General features: G+C 38.1%; 2 protein-coding genes across 2 annotated transcripts; both read right to left on the bottom strand.

The window, feature by feature from the left end:
• Positions 1 to 4,611: 4,611 nt before the first annotated feature.
• On the bottom strand, positions 4,612 to 6,187 carry LOC109166022 (altered inheritance of mitochondria protein 44-like). Its single transcript, XM_019314906.1, has 2 exons — positions 5,180 to 6,187; positions 4,612 to 5,115 (listed from the first exon to the last, which is right to left on the bottom strand). The coding sequence occupies exons 1-2, from the start codon at positions 6,185 to 6,187 to the stop codon at positions 4,612 to 4,614; spliced, it is 1,512 nt and encodes a 503-aa protein (XP_019170451.1).
• A 6,903-nt stretch (positions 6,188 to 13,090) lies between these two features.
• On the bottom strand, positions 13,091 to 13,633 carry LOC109166021. The gene has a single exon (XM_019314905.1). The coding sequence runs from the start codon at positions 13,631 to 13,633 to the stop codon at positions 13,091 to 13,093; it is 543 nt and encodes a 180-aa protein (XP_019170450.1).
• Between the last annotated feature and the right edge of the window lie 3,439 nt (positions 13,634 to 17,072).

The raw sequence follows: 17,072 nt of genomic DNA, 5'->3' as shown, positions 1-17,072 counted from the left end.
AGTTTTTAAGAGCACTTTGAAGGTATTTCTCTCATGTTTTAGCCTTAAATTCTTGTGCTTTAGAGTAATTTATCATGAAAACACAGTTTAGCACGTAGATATCCTTCCATTCTTAGTTTTTCATGTTTTTAGATGATTTTGGACAAGAAAAGTAGCAAAAGATGACAAAAATGACAAAGCTAAGGAAAAAGGCACATTTGAGGCACCATTCACGCTATAGCCATGCACGTAAGGAAGAAAATGGGAACTATTTCCCATTTACGCTGGCCTTATGGCGTGACGTGCTGCGTAACAAGCAGGAGGAAAGACGTGCACGGAAAAGGAATTAGGCCCCATTTGCGCAGTGCACCACGGCGTGAGGAGTCGCGTAAGGTGCTCGCTGGAGGACGCGCGTGGAAGGCAATAAAATCCCATTTACGCCGGCGTAAATAGGATGCCGAATGAGAAGCTTTGGAGATTTAAGGTTTTTCTTCTTCATTTGAGAGAGAGGTTACACAAAGTTACGCAGAATTTTTAGAGAGAGAATTTCTATTTTAGAGAGAGATTTTAGATCTAGTTTAGTTCTTCATTTTTCCTCACTACATTTAGCCAAAAACTCTATCAATCTTGTATAGAAGTGAAGATCCAAACATCTCCTTGCAAGACCTTCATCTCTAATCCGTTGGATTAACAATCTAGCTTGCAATTTTGGTAAATTTCGAATCCAATCTCTTATTGCTTTATCTTGACGAAGTTTACCTTGCATATGTTTAGATTGTTTGATTTTGAGCAAGAGTGGCTAAATTCTAGGGATTTTGGATTGTAGTGGAGATTGCTATTGTGATGATTGGCTTAAGTTGATTGTTATATTGTGATGATTGTTTGATTGGAGTTATGAATGTCTTGTTGTGGAGGATGATCTTTTGTAGCTTGCTTGGAGTGGGGCCCAACTCCTTGGATGATTTGGATTCCGAGGTTTAGGCAAGAGATTTCTAAACTGAGGTAAGCCCCTTGATCCTTTCACATTCTCCGCCCTAGATCCGAGATGACAAAAGGTCCGGGAAGGAATGTAGGCATGGTGTTCGTTTAAATGCCCCGTAGAGATTATGAACACTCGGGTGTTATATTTGTCTATGGGAGGCGTATAGACCAAAATAGCTACGCATTAGCGCATTTCTCTTGACTTGTAACCCAACATTCAATCAACACAACGTCCTCGGAAATAAGCCAATCGCACATTGCAATCGACACGAAAATCCTAATCTGTTTCTACCTATTTGTTTCTAAATCTCTTCAAAGCAATCTTTTCTTTCTTCCTTCCAACCCATATATTCCTTTTTCAACCAATCCTTGAATCAAGCATCTCAAAGCAAGACCTACCTTGTCGTGACCCATTTTTAAGATTTCGAGTTACCATTCCTTGGGTACAATACTCGGGGTGGTTCTCACTCCCCGTTTTACGCCTTTCCATTCTTCATCCCTACCTCCGAACACATACACTTTTGATCACTCTATCCAAAATGAGAACCGTAAGCGAAAGCGTTTGTCAATAGCCAATACCCAAGTCTCTCCAAGTCATACTTGGGTTTTTCAAATCTTTCATTTCAAACTCTGCCGATGGGTGTTGCTCCTGGTAGGGTCAGAGAGAGTCTAGAGGGGGGGGGGGGTGTGTGAATAGACTCTAATCGATTCTTTTCCAATAAACTCCTTTCGGAGATATATGCAGCGGAAATAGTATCATATGTTAAATTTTCTTTGCACGCCTTCGTGTTAGTAAAGTTTTAGCGTTTGGTCGATGTTGTGTGATATGCAAAACACTAAAGTAAAAGTGATAAGTAAAGAGAGATGGACAGAGAGATTTCTATAGTGGTTTGGCCAACTGTGCCTACTCCAATCTTCTTTCACAACTCGTGAAAGGGTTTAGACTATCACTCCTAGTACAAACTACTTCAAGCTAGCTTCCTTGATCACTAAGCCAGACAGCCACTTGAAAGGTTTTTCAACTCCTAGAGTTTACTCCGCCTCTATCAACTTCTTCCTAAGCTGAGATGTTGGAAAAGTAATCTGATGGTTCTCCAACAGGTTGAAGCTTGTCTTGACGTTTGGATTGATCTTCACTTGAGAAAAGTACAAGACTGCTTCAAGTTGTGAAGTATGAGGATGGATGTGCCTTTGAAAAACTTCACAACAAACACTAGTTATGAAAAGCTAAGAAGATAGAACTGCTTTGAAGAGCTTTTCTTAGGATTGCAAGAGTGAGTTAACCAGCACCTTCTTCAATGGTGAAGAGAGGTATTTATAGGTGGAAAAATCCATCCGTTGGAGGGAGATGAAAATATTTCAAACCTAAAAACCAGTGTGTATTACTTAGTGGGCAAAACGCATTTAATACACTTGTACTGTATAGGCGTTGGAGCTAAAAGCATTATGGCTTTTGTCCTTGATCTCTGACAAGATGGTACAAGCCTTTTAATGTTCCTTGTCTTTAGTGAAAATCATTCCTAGGACACTTTTTGTCTGAATGATTTGCCCATCTGAGTGATAGATAACATTCTCATTGTTTCCTTGAATGTTGTATATCTACAAGTCTGTCATTGACTTGTTCACTTAAGAATGAGAGACGAAAGATTGTCCTCATCTTTCGTCCTTTCTTCTTAGACGAAGGTTCCTTTTGTAGAAGCCGTCCATCCGAGACTTGCTTTAAACCATCTTTTGTCCGGAAGCATCTTTCGGTCATCTTCGAATCTTCATGTAGACCTATTCTACTAGTCTCGTGCAGTGTTTAACATCTCATGCCTATGTCATACGAGATTTATCTAATAAATGAAAAATAGGGGTCTACATTCTAAGACAGTTTGGTGTCATCAAAATCTAAAAACACTTGTTCCTAACAATTTCTCCCTTTTTGATGATGCCAAAACCTATACTCTTATTATAAGGCTGGAGGATATCCTTTAAAGGAAAATTATATTACAAAACAGCCTTTTAGAAGAGTGTACAAAATGATCTATAGAAAATTACAAAACTGCCTAAGTCAAAAACAGAAAGTACTTATAGATCATGCAAGAAGAAATTTTCATTAATCAAATGCAAAATTCAATATAAGAAATACTTTTCGTGAACTAAATTATTACAAGGCAAAAGGCTTTGTTTCACCTGTTGAGCTTCCATCCTCTCTTTGTCGTCTCGTCCCTTCTGTTTCTTGAGCATATTATCAAAGTCTATTTCATTGTTGATTGCGACTCTGACTTCTCGGAGAGGTTTTTCCCGAACTTGAGCATCATATTTTTCTCCAAAATTATAACTCATGTTGTTGTTGTAGGCTTCTAGGATGTTTCGTCCTGATATAATGCCATGGTTCCACCAAGTTACAAGCTCTATGGAGTTCATTCCTTCAACATAGCTTTTCCTAGATTCTCGGTGAACTTTTGTTGTGGCATCATATTTAACATATATGTCTGCAACCTTTCCTATTTTTGAAACATCTTTTATTTTCTCCTACATATCTTGGTATCTGGTGAGCTCTTGTTTCCTCAGATTTCTTGCCTCTTCTTGTTCAAGTCTGTGAGCTTCATTTTCTTCCCTTATTCTCTTGTTCTGTTTCCATTGATAATCTTGCCTGGTGTGATTATCCTTCTTCTTTAGCCAAATTGGCAAGTTGTATCCTTCGAATCTTAAGCCACTTCCCTTTTTTGTACTCTTCATACTGAACGAAAGTTCCAGATCCGTCCATTGTTACCTTGTTGCCTCTCATTAGCTTTCTTCGAAGATTGATCTTGTCTTGGCGAGATAGTCCTGCAAATGAGTAGACAGATTGTGATCCATAGGAAGGTCTCGGTCTTATGGACTGCTGTCGAGACTTGGAAGGAGCTTCATGTCTTGACTTTGAAGGTGTTTGCTACTGAGGCTCGAAAGAAGGTGTGTTGAATGTATGGCCGAAGGTTCCTTCATTTCTTCTTTCGGGTTCCTTTCTTCTTCCTTCATCTACATCATCATCATCATCTTTTCTATGTCCCTTTTCCCCCTTTTTGGCATCATCACCATCGGTGGGGGGATCAGAAGGTTTTAGCAGTGAATCAACTTTGATGGAAAGATCCTTGACATAGTTCAAGATCTGAAGTTGATATTCGGCCATGGCAAAGAGATTATCATTGGCTGTATCAACTTTCAGACACGAGACATCCACTCGTTCTTTTAGACAGAATTGAGAAAGCTTGAGCGAGTGTTGTTCCTTTGCAATCTTCTCAAGCATTTCAGTTTGATGGCTTAGATCAACAGGTTGTTGAGCTGGTGGAGTTGATGATTTTGCTTTTTGATCTTCCTTGTTCATGGAACTTAGCTGAGCCGAGATGAGAGACATTTGAGTAGACAAATGTGTCATTACCTCAGCATATTCTTCACGTTGCTCATTGTATCGTAGATGCTGCTTGTGGAGTGCTTCAACTGTTCTTGTCAGAAGTGTCAAGACTGCTTCAATATCAAGGGTTTCATTGTCAGTCTGAATGCCATGCTCAGTTCGACTGGGGGTGATAGGTGCCATACTCAATGATGCTTCCCTTTTGTCATCATGAGATGCTTTCGGGATCCAAGATTTGTCATCCTTTGAACGAGAGTAGAGATTCGTAGGAGGAATCATCTTAGTTCGTCCAATGTCAGGAGATTCATCATCATCGTTATTATCATCGCTGGAGTTAGCATCACTATTTTACCACCATCATCATTCGGGTCATCATTATTTCCATCATCAATGTTGTTATCACCCTCATCATCATCATTGTCATCAGCATCATCTTCTTCTTCACTGTTCTCGTCAGCTTCATCTTCTTCATCATCATTCCTCTCTTCATCATCGTTTTTCTCTTCTTCATCATCATCTTTCTCAGTATCTTTGTCTTCATCAGTTTGCACATTCGCAGCACTCTCAGCAATCTCATTTTCAGAATCATTCGGCTTAGAGACTTGCTCTTCTTGTGCATCAGCTGGCAGATGGATGTGATCTTTGATATCTTTCGTTCCACTGGTACTGAAATGAGGATCATTTTTGTAAAGCTTCTCAAGCTCAGTCTTGATTTCGGCCTCAAAGGTTGGATCATCATATGAAGGTTTCACGATGTCAAGAAAGACTGGGGGCCTTATCTTTTCCAGGACTTCTGTTTGTGATTTTGTAGGAATATGCTCGTGAAATCTTTGGAATCAGAACTGCCTCATAAACATCCTTCGTGTTCATCCAGTCTAAGGCAAAGGTCTCTTCTTCTTTCATATCATTGAGTCCTGCAAGGAAGACGTCGAGAGGAGATGTGCGCCATTTCTGCCATCGCAAAACTCGTTGATACTCCTCGAAGATAGATTGTCGAAGTAGTTGATCTTTCGATGGAGGTGGAGCTAAACTTGTCTCATTGATCTCTTCTCTCGTCTCTTTTGGTAAACCAGGTTCTTGTGGGAGACTCAAGAGATCAGAAAAAGAAGGGACACACCTGTCCTTTTCTACTATTGCAGGTTCTTGTGTCAGAATCGGGTGGACCTGCTCTGCAACAGTAGGTTCTTGTGGAAAGGAACTTTCGGGCGTAGATTTTTGCTTCTTCTTTTCCCGCATAATGGCAAGGACTTTGGAGAATTTCCTAACAGCAGATGTATTCGTGGTTTTATCTCCCCCCTGAGCAGTAGGCGGGGGTGTATCCAATGTCCTTCTGAATTTGGAGAGGGTGGAAGTAGGCGATGGAGCTAATTCAGTCATGATCTCTTGTGCTTTGTCATGAATTGGTCGAGAGTGGAGATTGGCAAAATCTGCTCGGTTGATGTTTGAACATTCACCTTCAGACGAATTTTTTACATGAGTGTTTTCAGAGCTGCTGATCTGATGGACTTGTGTTGAAGGGGGCACGACCTGTGCTTGAACTGGTGCAGGTTGAGGAATTGGTTCAGCTGCCACGTTGGTTTCAATATCAAGCTGAGATGAGGTTGGAATATGAGCTGGATCTTTCGGAGACACATGATCACTTTCGTTCTCCTGAACAGCAGAAAGAGAAGGAGATGATCCATCTTCAGAGGAGTGCTTAACCTTTCGTGATCGCCTTTGTCGTTTTGGTGTACGTTGGTCACTTTCAGAGGTCATCTTTCGTTTGGACTTCCATTTTGACTTTGATTCAGGAATGGGCAGATTCAATTCAATGGGCCTTTGCTTGTCATATCCCGAGGGCCTTGACTTCATGTGGAAAACTTTCGGGCCAGGTTAGATCTTTTCTCTTAAGGTGACATTTTTGAAGCTAAGCAGGTGGCCTATCATAAGACCAAATCCAATCTTTCGCTAGACATCCCCATCCGTAGTCTTGCCGACAGTGACATGGTTTCGAAGATGTTCAAAGAAAACTTTCGTCCAGTCTACTTTGTAGCTGTACAGGAAGACATGAATCATCTTCAACTTCTATTGGGTGACATCATCCGTTCCAGATGTCTTGTGATCAAAAATTTTGTTGAAGATGTCTACAACAAACTCATAATCTAGCTTTAACCATTTCTTCTTCAAAGGCCACTTCACCTCAGTTTGACTTTGAGCATTTTTGATTTGGGCATAAAAAGCGCGTTGATCATAGACATACAACGAGAAATTCGAACTTTATGAAACATCTCTTTCTGGAAAATCAAACGCCTTTTGAATGTCCTCTGATGTCAAGGAGATGGTTGTGCCGTTTACTTTAGAGGTGATCATGGAAGCATTAGCAGATACAGAAGCATTCAAATAAAATTGTGACATCAAAAGGATTAGAGAAGGTATAAACATGAGTTACATAATTGTACAAACCACTTTCCATTAGTAGACGGATAACAGTGTCCCCAAACTTCTTGTTTAGAACGTACTGGAGAAATCCATAAGCATCCCACATGTACCCACATGTACCCACATGTACCCACTTATTGTTGATTGTTTGACTGTAATGATAACTGGATATTGATATGAATGATATTGAGCAGTCATGAGACCCTAGGATGCGTACTAGAATCTTTATGGTAGAGTCTAATTGTATTGAATGTATCTGCTGCTGCTTGATTGAGTCTGTTCTCAGATTTAAATTAGAATTTCTTAAATATATATGTATTCCAGTTTCAAAATGAGTTTCTTATATCTACGTATATTGTACTTAACGCGTTGGAGTGGGTTACCAGCATCATTCGCTGACGGTTGTTATACCGAATGTTTTTTAGGTAATGAGCCTTAGCTTTGGCGCGCGCTAGTCAGAGCCTGGATGTAAATAGATTAGTTCAATTATCAGCCTGCGTGCCTCGTGTATCGAATATTGATTTGAGGATTTCTTATGTTTGGATAGTTTAGCCTGTGCATCTGAGCTCTCCAGCTCAAATGTGGCATAGCACCCCGACTATTATGTTTAGTTCATTCCCTGTTTGGGAATTTCTAATAGATTTGCCTTTATTTCATAAGCTTTAAAAGTTTTAAAAATTAGGGATGTTACCGGTGCTCTGAGGCTGTTCCTAGGATAAAGATCCCCTTGCTCTTTTCAGATTTTTCGAGCAGTTTCCTTTTGCCTTTGGGTTTGTGCTCGTGTAACGGGTTTACGAGGAGCCATGGTTGATCTTTCTCTGTTTGTGAGTGAATTCCATAATCATAACTCACGTCCTTTTATAGCCGGGATTTGATAATCACGAATCTTGAATTTTGTGGGAATTGGATGACCATTCAATGAGTTTGCGTTAGTCAGCAGTGTATTTATTTCAACTTTGACTAATAACGCATGTTCCGATATTTACTGTTTACCAGTAAGGCAAACAGTCTTGGTGAATCCTTGTTGGTCCCATACGCTGAAATTTAGAGATTATGGCAAGAGATTGGTTACGAAACAAATAAAGTTTCGCAACAATTAAGGCAAAATAAACTTCCATAGTTCTCTTCGAGCAGCACGTTTCTCTGATTCTTCACTCATTTTCTCCTTTCCTTTCCTTTGACTCATACCTGCAACAAAGATTTTAAAAGCACATTAGAATTCTATAAGGAGCTGGTGTGAGCCTTTTATAGTGATAAAGGATGTCCTTTTATAGTGAGAAAAGGTGTTATCTTGCGTGAAGATTTATACAAGATATCTTTATTTGATATCCTCAGGAATCTTTTGATCACGTCATTTCAATCATTCCAATCTCGTGTCTTAGAGATGAGAATCTATTCTCATATAAATGTTTGGTAAGGATATCTGCCAATTGATCATTAGTACTTATATATTCAAGCAGAATATCCTTCTTCTCAACATGATCTCGAATAAAGTGATATTTGATATCGATGTGCTTAGTTCGAGAGTGTAGAACGGGATTATGGGTTGTGGCAATGGCACTAGTATTGTCACAATTAATTCGCACTTCTCATGCCACTATACCATATAATCCTTGAGTTGTTGCATCATCCATAGAATTTGTGCACAACAACTTCCAGCTGCTATGTACTTAGCTTCAGCAGTACTAGTAGCTATAGAGTTTTGTTTTCTTGCTGAACCATGACACGAGTCTTCCCCCTAGGATCTGGCAGATTCCAGAGGTACTCTTTCGATCAATTTTATAGCCAGCAAAATCAGCATCTACATAGCCAATTAGATCGAAAGATCATCCTTTAGGGTACGAAAGACCAATGCTTTGGGTTCTCTTAAGATATCTTCGGATCTTCTTAGCTGCTCTTAGATGGCTTTCTTTAGATTTAGCCTGAAATCGTGCACATACCCCAACAACGAAAGAAATATCAGGTCTGCTCGTTGTGAGGTATAAGAGAGATCCAATAATCCCTCTATATTTCGTTTGATCCACATCTTTTCCTTCATTGTCAATTTCCATGCGTAAAGATGTGTTCATTGGATTTTGACGGACGTCTTTCCATCAATTCCAAATTTACGAATAAGATCTTTCGTATACTTTGCCTGATTAATAAAAATTCCACCAGGACATTGTTTCACTTGTAGTCTAGGAAAGTAGTTCAACTCTCCCATCATGCTCATTTCAAATTTTCCTTGCATGAGCTTTGAAAATTTTTCACATAATATTGGGTTTGTACACCCGAAGATAATGTCATCAACATAAATTTGAACAAGCAGAATATGATCTCCATCTTTAATACGAAAGAGGGTTTTATCAACCACCCCTTTTGTAAATCCATAATTGATAAGGAAGTATGACAAAGTGTCATACCATGCTCGTGGTGCTTGTTTTAGACCATATAAAGCCTTCTTTAGTTGATATACATTATCTCCTTCTAAATCTGACACGAATCCCGGAGGTTGTTCTACATAAACTTCTTCTTCGAGAAGACCATTTAGGAACGCACTTTTTACGTCCATTTGAAATACTTTGAAGTCTATATGGGCAGCATAGGCTAAGAATATTCTAATGGCTTCCAGTCTTGCAACTGGGGCAAATGTTTCATCAAAACGTATGCCTTCTTCTTGACAATATCCTTTAGTTAACAATCGAGCCTTGTTCCTAACAATTATTCCTTCTTCACTCATTTTATTTCTGAAGACCCATTTGGTTCCAATAACATTTTGATGAAAGGGCCTTGGAACAAGCTCCCAGACGTTATTTCGTTCAAATTGATGAAGTTCTTCTTGCATAGCTGTAACCCAGTCTAGATCATTCATAACATCATCAATGGTTTTTGGTTCCATTTGAGATAGGAAACATGCCATCATACTTTCGTGTATTGAAACACGAGTCCTTACTCCTTCTTGAATGTTGCCAATTACTTGGTCCGGTGGATGATCTCTTAACCACCATAGATCCGGTTCGAAAGATGTAGTTTGATCTTGAGTGTTCATCTCGGGTATACACGGCAATTCAACACATATCATTGGTTTGGTTTGTGGTTGTGATGTAGATAAACCTTCTTCATTTGTGACTTCTGTCTCAACCTGTACTTCAGGTTCATTAAATTTACCTCCTCGATATTTGGTGTAATCATCTTCATGATCCGAATCTTCTTCTTCTATTTGACTTGGTTCAGCTTGCATGCTTATATTTTTTATTGATATAACTTCTTGTGCAGCCTTTTGAATATTTTCGTCAAACTTGACATGGATAGATTCTTCAATAACCATGGTCCTTTTGTTTAGAATTTTGAATGCTTTACTAGTTGAAGAGTATCCCATAAATATTCCTTCATTCGCTCTTTCATCAAATGCTCTCAAATGATTCTTCTCGTTATTGTGAATAAAGCACCTGCATCCAAAGATGTGAAAATAACTAACAACAGGTTTCTTACCTTTTCATAATTCATATGGGGTATTGTTGTGAGCTTTGTTGATGAGAGATCGATTTTGAGTGTAGCATGCGATATTGATGGCTTTGGCCCAGAAGCGTTTGGGAAGTCCTGAATGTGCTATCATTGTTCGTGAGGCTTCCTTCAAAGTTGTATTTCTTCTTTCAGCTACCCCATTCTGCTGAGGAGTTTGTGCAGCCCCCTGATGACTTTGATGACTTTGTTTACAAATTCTGTCCCCTGATCTGACCTGATTCTTATTATGTTGAGACCCTTTTCGGTTTGTAATTGCCTTAGCAAGTCTGGTAAGACTTTCTCAGTCTCATTATTCTTTCTTAGGAAGTGCGTCCAGGTATATCTTGAGTGATCGTCTACAATGACGAGGGAGTACTTTCGTCCACTCAGACTTGCAGGATCAACTGGGCCAAATAGATCCATATGTAGTACACTTAAAGGACGAGAGTTAATGTCTGATGCTTTTGACTTGAAAGATGTCTTGATTTTCTTTTCTTTCTAACATGCGTCGCAAATTCTATCCTTAACATAGCTTACTTTCGGCAAGCCTTCCACAAGATCTTTCTTTGATAGTTTGTTGATGGTTTTGAGATTTAGATGACTCATCTTGTTGTGCCAGTCTAGGCTTAATTCTGCATTACTAGTAGCAACAAGACAAACATTAGCTTTAGAAAGTTTCCAAACGACTACGTACTTGTTTTTCTTTCATTTTGCTGTGAGAACGATGTCACCATCTTCAGTGCTGATGACTTTGCATTTGTCTTTGGAGAATTCTACTTTGCAGCCTTTGTCACAGAATTGAATTGTACTTAGTAAGTTGAACTTGAGTCCTTCAACATGTGAAACTCCTTTAATGGTTATTCCATTTCCGATGATATCTCCAACACCTTTCGTCTTCCCACTTGATTCACCTCCAAATATAACCTTTGGAATATCAATTTCTTTATAGTTGCTTAAGTTTGATTTATCTCCGGTCATATGTCTTGAGCATCCACTATCGACATACCATATGACCTGTTTTTCCTGAAATCAAAAGTTATGTAACTTTAGGTACCCCTTCGGTTTCGGGTCCTTGAGGGTTAGTTGTCAATTTTGGGATCCATACGAACCTAGAGTTAACACGACTCATCCTTGGTCCTTTTTATCATTAAAGACTTGATAATCATAATAGATTTTAGCAAAAAAATTTGCTTTGTATCGGCTTTGGAAATAGTCATCAGGTGGATTGCGATACTGCTTAGAATAATTGGTTTGTTTATGCAGATGTATCTTCTCAAATTGCGCTTTTGACAAGGGTTCGGGATAAATAAGCCAATCCTCTTCGGATGGTCCACTCCATCTGTTGCCTGTCATTGGTCTTCTAAGTGACTTCTTGGCATGTCTGTTTCGTTCTCATTTCGGATTTCCTCGTAGAGGATCCTTTTGTGGGTACTTAGAACGATTTTGCCTCTGATTAACATTTGGTTTTGCCCTTGTTTGGTTATTCCTTGTAGGCTGACCTTTTTGATGGTATAGATTAGATCTATTACCTTTTGCTCCATTCCTTTTGACATTAGTATTATGCCTAGGATTGCCTTTCAAGTAATTCCCATTTCGGGGTTCCACATTTCGTTGTATAGCCTTTCCTTTCGGTTGGCTTGTTGATTGTGGTTGATCACGATTGTTAATCTCAATCATTAGCTCAGACATTTGGGTAGGGCCATGAACAAACGCAAACTTAAAAGTTTCACGAGAGTAAACATTTGTGGGTTTGTTCAATAAGACATGTGAAGGGGAGCTGTGGTCATAACCAATTCCGGTTCTTTCCCCAGGCGGTTTTGATCCATTCACTAATCGATCCATTAAGTTGGATGAACTTTTAAACGAATCAAGAACCTCACGCAATTGTTGCTCCTGCAACTCTCTATCTGTACACTGCTCTTTAAGAAGAGGAACTTGCTTTTTGAGCTGATCTTTTGCAATGGTTAGCTTAATGTTATCAATTCTAACTCGCCTTAGCTCATCGTAAGTGATAAATAGTCGAGAGTTATCTTCCTTTAATTTAGAGTATGTGTTTTTGATTTATCATCATCTCAAGATAGTTTCATTTGGATTTCTTTCACCATCTGAACTATATTCTATTTGATTTGAGGAGGTGGTTTGAGAGTTTACCTCGTAATCATCAGCTACTAGGCATAGGTCATTTGTTCATTCTTCTTGACTGAATAAGCATAAAGGGCCTTTTTCTTCTTCTGAACTATCACTCTCTGTGCTTGAGCTTGATGTGCTTGATTCGGGTTGAGCTTCTTCAGCTGGCTCATTGACCACCATTGCCTTTCTTCTTCTCTCGTGTCTAGAGGTTGATGATTCTGGTTTGTCATTTCCCTTGCTGGATTCGTCTGTTTCTTTGGGTGAGCTTTTGTTTGCATTTTGATCCTGATGCTTGCTGACTATCGGATGAGGACAATTCGCCTTGAAATGTCCTAGATTTTAGCCATTATAGCATAGCATCGGCGAATCTGTTGTCTCTTGTTTTGACGATTGAGGAGATCTTTCGTATTGCCTTCGGTTGGATGGTCTTTGAAAGTCTTGGAAGTTATTCTTCCTCATGAACCTTTTCATTTTACGTACAAACAAAGCATATTGTTCGTCAGATAAGAATTCACAAGAGTTAGAATTCGACCTGTTTGATGTTGATGCTTGTTGATTGGCCACCAGGCCTATGTTTCTTGTTTCGGGTTCTTCAGATTCCCTTGGCTCATGTTCGAACTCATATGCCTTGAGATCGCTGAAGATTTTACTCGTGCTGGTTATCTTAATGTCTCTGTGATCTCTCATGGTTGTCACTTTCATATCCCAAGATTTTGGAAGCCCTCAAAGAATTTTTAAGTTCATCTCCTTTTCAGTTGGCTCTTTTCCAAAATCCGAGAGATCACCCATGTGCTTTGTGAATCTGAGCTCTATATCGGTGATGGCTTCATTTGGCAACATTTTGAAGTCCTCAAACTTTTTCATAGCCACGGTGAGCTTGTTATCTTTCTCCTGTTCGTCTCCTTCGCCTAAACTCATGAGAGTATTCCAAATTTGATTTGCTGTGGTGCATTTTCGTACTCTCGAGAACAGCGAGTCATCTAGAGACTTATAGAGAATGTCTTGTGTAACATTGTCGAGGTTTGCCCGATTCTTCTCATCTGAGGTGAGTTGAGACTTCGGCTTAAGTATCATGGCTTCTGCATCTACTCCTTGTGCAGCTGCCTGAGTGTTTACCATCATAACGATGATAGGACCTTCGCTTATCATGTCCCACATCTCATCATGAATAGCCGAAAGATGTGCCTGCGTTCTTACTTTCCAGTCATCAAACTTTGAGAGATTAAAGGCAAGAGGCCTAGAGCGGTTAGAATGTTCTCTTTCCATTTTTCTTTAAGAGCATCTCCAACCTATTTATCTCCAAAACACCAAATTTTTTCAGCAAATGTCACATCAGAAGGAATATTCTCAGTATATATTCTCACACTAAATTTTATTTATCTCCAACCCATTTAGACCAAAACACCAAATTTTCACACTAAAATAATTTGATTTTTCAATTATTAGTTCGAATTTAATTAGTTTAATATATCTTGTGATGTAAATAATAATTTTTATTAACATTAATTTTTTATAACATTAATTATTTTAAAAAATCGAATTTAACAATATTTTTAAAAATTTAATTTATTCCACAATAATAATATAGCATACAACATCTAGTACATCAAATTACATATGTGGCATGCATTTTAACTTTTATTATGTACTATGTTTGATGTATTTGAAATTTTAATTAATATATATTCAATATTAGTCTTGTTTCGATCATCTCAATGAGATCTTTAAAATGGTATAAATTTTATTTAATTATACAAACTTTAAATATAAGTATTTAATAAAATAAAAAATTACATATGAAACAAATAAATGATACAATTGTAATTAGAAAAAGAAACAGTGGCAAAATGGTCCATTTTCTACCCTTTTCCATTTGCCGTGAATGAAGAGTGCTGCGCCAAATTTGGCGCAACACTATTCATTAACGCCAAACCTTTTGGCGTTATGGAGTTTTGCAGAGACTCACATTGGACTTGCAAAAATGGCGATATGGGGTTAAACTTTGAAGATTTGATGCCCCATTGGAGATGCTCTAAGAAAACTTGTGCAAAGAAGAAAAACAACAATTTTACTTATGCAAGTTTTGCAAAAGGGATCTACCAGGCAGTAACGCAAAACGTTTACCGTACAAGGTAACCGCTCTGATACCACTTGTTGGTCCCGGTAGGGTCAGAGAGAGTCTAGAGGGGGGGGGGGGGTGAATAGACTCTAATCGATTCTTTTCTAATAAACTCCTTTCGGAGATATACGCAACGGAAATAGTATCTTATCTTAAATTTTCTTTGCACGCTTTCGTGTTAGTAAAGTTTTAGCGTTTGGTCGATGTTGTGTGATATGCAAAACACGAAAGTAAAAGCGATAAGTAAAGAGAGATGGACAGAGAGATTTTTATAATGGTTCGGCCAACTGTGCCTACTCCACTCTTCTTTCACAACTCGTGAAAGGGTTTGCACTATCACCCCTAGTACAAATTACTTCAAGCTGGTTTCTTTGATCACTAAGCCGGACAACCACTTGAAAGGTTTTTCAACTCCTAGAGTTTACTTCGCCTCTATCAACTTCATCCTAAGCTGAGATGTTGGAAGAGTAATCTGATGGTTCTCCAACAGGTTGAAGCTTGTCTTGACGTCTGGATTGATCTTCACTTGAGAAAAGTACAAGAATGCTTCAAGTTGTGAAGTATGAGGATGGATGTGCCTTTGAAAAACTTCACAACAAACACTAGTTATGAAAAGCTGAGAAGATAGAACTACTTTGAAGAGCTTTTCTTAGGATCGCAAGAGTAAGTTAACCAGCGCCTTCTTCAATGGTGAAGAGAGGTATTTATAGGTCGAAAAATCCATCTGTTGGAGGGAGATGAAAATTTCAAACCTAAAAACCAGTGTGTATTACTCAGTGGGCAAAACACATTTAATGCACTTGTACTGTATAGCCGTTGGAGCCAAAAGCATTATGGCTTTTGTCCTTGATCTCTGACAAGATAGTACAAGCCTTTTAATGCTCCTTATCTTTAGTGAAAATCATTCCTAGGACACTTTTTGTCCGAATGATTTGCCCATCTGAGTGATAGATAACATTCTCGTTGTTTCCTTGAATGTTGTCTATCTACAAGTCTGTCCTTGACTTTTTCACTTAGGATTGAGAGACGAAAGATTGTCCTCGTCTTTCGTCCTTTCTTCTTAGACGAAGGTTCCTTTTGTAGAAGCCGTCCTTCCGAGACTTGCTTTAAACCATCTTTCGTCTGGAAGCATCTTTCGATCATCTTCGAATCTTCATGTAGACCTATTCTACTAGTCTCGTGCATGGTTTAACATCTCATGCCTATGTCATACGAGACTTATCTAATAAATGAAAAATAAGGGTCTACATTCTAAGACAGTTTGGTATCATCAAAATCTAAAAACACTTGTTCCTAACAATGGGAATGGGCTAATTTCATTAAGCTCTTTATGTATTTCAATAATCTTTATGCAATTTATATGGATTAAGATAATAGATAAATAACTCGATTAGCAACTCCTTAATGAGCACATAATGACACATATTATCTATATATTCCTTCTTCAAGTGGAAAAACACTTAGTTAATTATTTACATTTCAAGTCATATAGAGATCTTTAATTTGTAAATTAATAATATACATGTTGCCATTTTCATTTTTCTCATTTCGAGAACATAATATACTTCGGGAACTTTTGAATTTAATATTAGCTAAATATCTAAAAAAAAAAAATTCTGCCAATGATATTATGTAGCCAAACTTAAAGCCATTTACCGTGAGAGAGTATATTTGATTCAAAATCAATCAAGGGTCTCTGCATGAACCCATAGACAACAAACTCGCTTCATATTCTATCACCTCGTTATTCTTAATTTCTCTTTCATGCACACACCCATTTGTAAACTTCAGGGTTAATGCTCAACGGTGTATTGTTATAAAGAGAATTATTCATTTTAGCGAGTCGAGCTATGCCTTAATTTCTCCTTTATACGTTAAATAGTCATGACACTTCCGGTGCCTAACTCTGGATCCAGACTATCATATAACGAGGAATTTGTAATGGCAATTGTGTTGTTGACAACTATAACCTTTTTATAAATGTCTCCCATATTTGTAAAAGTAATGGCAATTTCTAAAACAACAAGATTCTAGACATTTCCCAAAGATATTTTGATCTGGTCGTTCCTCATCCCTAGTATTACGTTTGTTTGGGGCACCTATAAATTTACTAGGTTTTTCGTCATTTGGATGAACGTCTCCAAGATATAATTATTCAAATTATTTCAAAAGTGGCAAAGTTTCTTTACTAGATCTAGATTATGATTCTTATCTCTTTCACCGATAGATCTCCTGCACTTCTAATGTCAATGAGTATCGGTAGATATATTTGGTCCAAGTTAGGGAAGGTATATGAGACCTAGTCACTCTTTTATGATCATTATGATCAATAGATATGTTTGGAAAATTATTTGCTAAAGTCACAAGTAGATTATCTTTTGAACTTCTAGTTCAGTCTAGCTAGTACATGGATTTAAATAATGAAGATGTTTTCATTCTATGAAATTTCTTGACATTCCAAAAAGTTAGCCTATTATCTCCCCATAATGCGGAGAAACAATCTTCATTAAGTATGTAGTCAACCTAATTATTGAATTGATTCCCTAATTCATGGGCTCTTGGTATTTAATCAACAAACAGAGGTGA

This window comes from Ipomoea nil, unplaced genomic scaffold (assembly GCF_001879475.1).
Source record: "Ipomoea nil cultivar Tokyo-kokei standard unplaced genomic scaffold, Asagao_1.1 scaffold3084, whole genome shotgun sequence".
NCBI lineage: Eukaryota > Viridiplantae > Streptophyta > Magnoliopsida > Solanales > Convolvulaceae > Ipomoea > Ipomoea nil.
This window is presented reverse-complemented; position numbering and strand designations above follow the sequence as displayed.

Excerpts from the sequence above, each read along its gene's own strand:
- LOC109166021 (XM_019314905.1), bottom strand. The coding sequence starts at position 13,633 with ATGGAAAGAGAACATTCTAACCGCTCTAGGCCTCTTGCCTTTAATCTC.
- LOC109166022 (XM_019314906.1), bottom strand. The coding sequence starts at position 6,187 with ATGAAGTCAAGGCCCTCGGGATATGACAAGCAAAGGCCCATTGAATTG. Across the intron at positions 5,116-5,179 it reads CGAAGGATGTTTATGAGGCA|ATAAGGCCCCCAGTCTTTCT; the intron begins GTTCTGATTCCA and ends GTCCTGGAAAAG.